General features: G+C 44.7%; 1 protein-coding gene across 1 annotated transcript; it reads left to right on the top strand.

The window, feature by feature from the left end:
• Positions 1-326: 326 nt before the first annotated feature.
• LOC121810377 lies at positions 327-2033 on the top strand. Its single transcript, XM_042211163.1, has 2 exons — positions 327-1057; positions 1964-2033. The coding sequence occupies exons 1-2, from the start codon at positions 327-329 to the stop codon at positions 2031-2033; spliced, it is 801 nt and encodes a 266-aa protein (XP_042067097.1).
• Positions 2034-2358: the final 325 nt, after the last annotated feature.

The following is a 2358-nucleotide window of genomic DNA, read 5'->3' as shown; positions in this document are numbered from 1 at the left end:
ACGAGATCACCACAAATCAAGGGGGATTATTTGGAAGAAAATTGGGCCAGAAATAGAGCATAGCAATAATGTTAATTTAGGTTTACCTTAGCCTTATAACTTTGTAAGATCTTAGTTCATAGTACGATGAATAAAAATACCTTTCCCATATCAAGTTTCAACATGGCATCAGAGCAAGTCGAACTTGGCTTAGAAAAATTTCATCACAACCGATAATACCTTTCCCGACATTTTTTTTCCGGCCAAGATCAGGCCATCCGAAATACCTTTCCCGACCCTTTCTCCGACCAGAATCAAGCCATCCGAAATACCGACCTACACCAAACATGTCAGATACAGAGGATACAAAAGAAGTGGATCAGACCGTGAGTCTTCGAAACAGCAAGAGTATCACTGTGCCATTCAAATTGAATGGTTGGAATTACCCGTTATGGGCGCGTTTGATCAAAGTAAAGATTGGAGGCAGGGGTGCATACCCATACATCAAGAACGATCCCCCAGAACCGGGGAGTAAAGGCTATGACGAATGGGAAGAGAACGACCTCGTGGTATTCTCGTGGATTTTCGATAACATTGAAAACGACATAATTGCCGATTTCGCACACCATCAAACGGCGAAAGCCTTGTGGGACAACCTTGCCGTAACGTTCGAGAGCAAAGTCGATCGATACATCATCTATGACCTGGAAGAGAAGGCGATTAACATCAAACAAGGAAGTATGGACCTTGAAACATACTACAGAAATATCCACGGATTGTGGATTAATATAGATCGAAGCCAGAAACAACCAATCAGCCGCTGTGACAAGGGGATCGAACAATTCAGAAACTACTCAAACTCCAAGAGGCTCATCAAGTTCCTGACCGGATTAAATCAGGAATACGACGCAATCCGTAGGGAAATTCTGAAGGAGGAACCGACGCCATCAGTGGAGGCGGCGTATGGGTGGGTGAAGACGGAGGTGGCTCGATGGAGAATCATGCCACCGACGTCGCCCTCACCCACCGACGAAGCCAACGGCGGAACCGAATCATCATTAGGCAGAATCAGACAAGGGTATATCGCACAGAACCAAAGACCGCCACACCGGAGTAACGCGGCACCGTCACGACCCTCGGCCACCAGCCGACCGGGAAACAGGGTCGACACCTCAAAACTATGGTGCTCCCATTGCGGAAGACAGAAGCATACTTGGGAGAATTGCTTTAAACGGATTGGATAACCGGAGTGGTGGGAGGAACGACAGAAGGCAAAGAATTCTCAGGCAAACGGAGAAGGAGTCCCGCGACGAATGGAGGCCGGGAATCATGGGGAATCGACTGGAGCCGGAACGAGGTGCGACAGGAGTCTCCATCGGCCGGCGGCAACGTGAGGGGTGCCGAAAATCTCGCAGAATGGACGGAAATCAGTGGAGGCGGCGTCAAAGGAGGTAAAGGGTTTGGATTATATCCAAACCCTAAATTCAACTATGCTAAATACAATCCCCCCCCTCAAGTTCGAAAATTACAAAACAGAACCCCATCCATATTTATATAGAACCCCATAATTCATAAAATTAAGAAGGGACCCCTAGTTGCTGAAAAATCTGAAAATTACCCCAATTTTGTGTCGAAAAATGCTTTTTCACCCTTACGAGATATTTCCGCTGCATTTCATGTTTATGACATCACCGAAAATAAATTGAAAGGTTGGATATTTGATTGTGGGGCAACCGACACAATGACTCCAGATAAAAATGATTTTATTGAGTATAGTGAAGATACGGATAGATCGTATATTCAAACTGCAAATGGGGAATTAATTACTGTTGTGGGTTCTGGCACGATTGAAATATCACCTGCACTCTGGCTTAAGAATTGTCTCTATGTTCGTACACTGTCTCAAAGATTGATGTCTATAAGTCATGTGACGAAGGAGTTAAATTGCACTCTTCTAATGCATCCTGATTTTTGCATTCTGCAGGATATTCAGACGAGGAGGATTCTTGGGCGTGGCACTGAGAAGCAGTGGCTCTATTACATGGTCGAGTTAGCTAAACATGGGAGTGCGATGCTGGCTCACGGATCCACAAAACAGGAAACTTGGCTCTGGCACCGAAGACTAGGACACCCATCTCCTGGTTACTTTAAATTACTTTACCTGAACCTTTCTATTTCTTTTGATTTTTCTTGTGAGACTTGTGATTTGGCCAAGAGCCACAGACAGAACTTTAAACCTACAAACACTCGTATGCAATCTATGTTTTCTCTAGTACACTCTGATGTTTGGGGCCCATCGCCTTTTGTTGGTGGAAACGGTTTTCGATATTTTGTGATTTTTGTGGATGTCTGTACTAGGATGACATGGATTTATTTTTT

The sequence above is a fragment of the Salvia splendens genome, chromosome 7 (assembly GCF_004379255.2).
Source record: "Salvia splendens isolate huo1 chromosome 7, SspV2, whole genome shotgun sequence".
Lineage (NCBI taxonomy): Eukaryota > Viridiplantae > Streptophyta > Magnoliopsida > Lamiales > Lamiaceae > Salvia > Salvia splendens.
The sequence above is the reverse complement of the archived record's forward strand: the minus strand, read 5'-3'. Positions and strand labels throughout refer to the sequence as shown.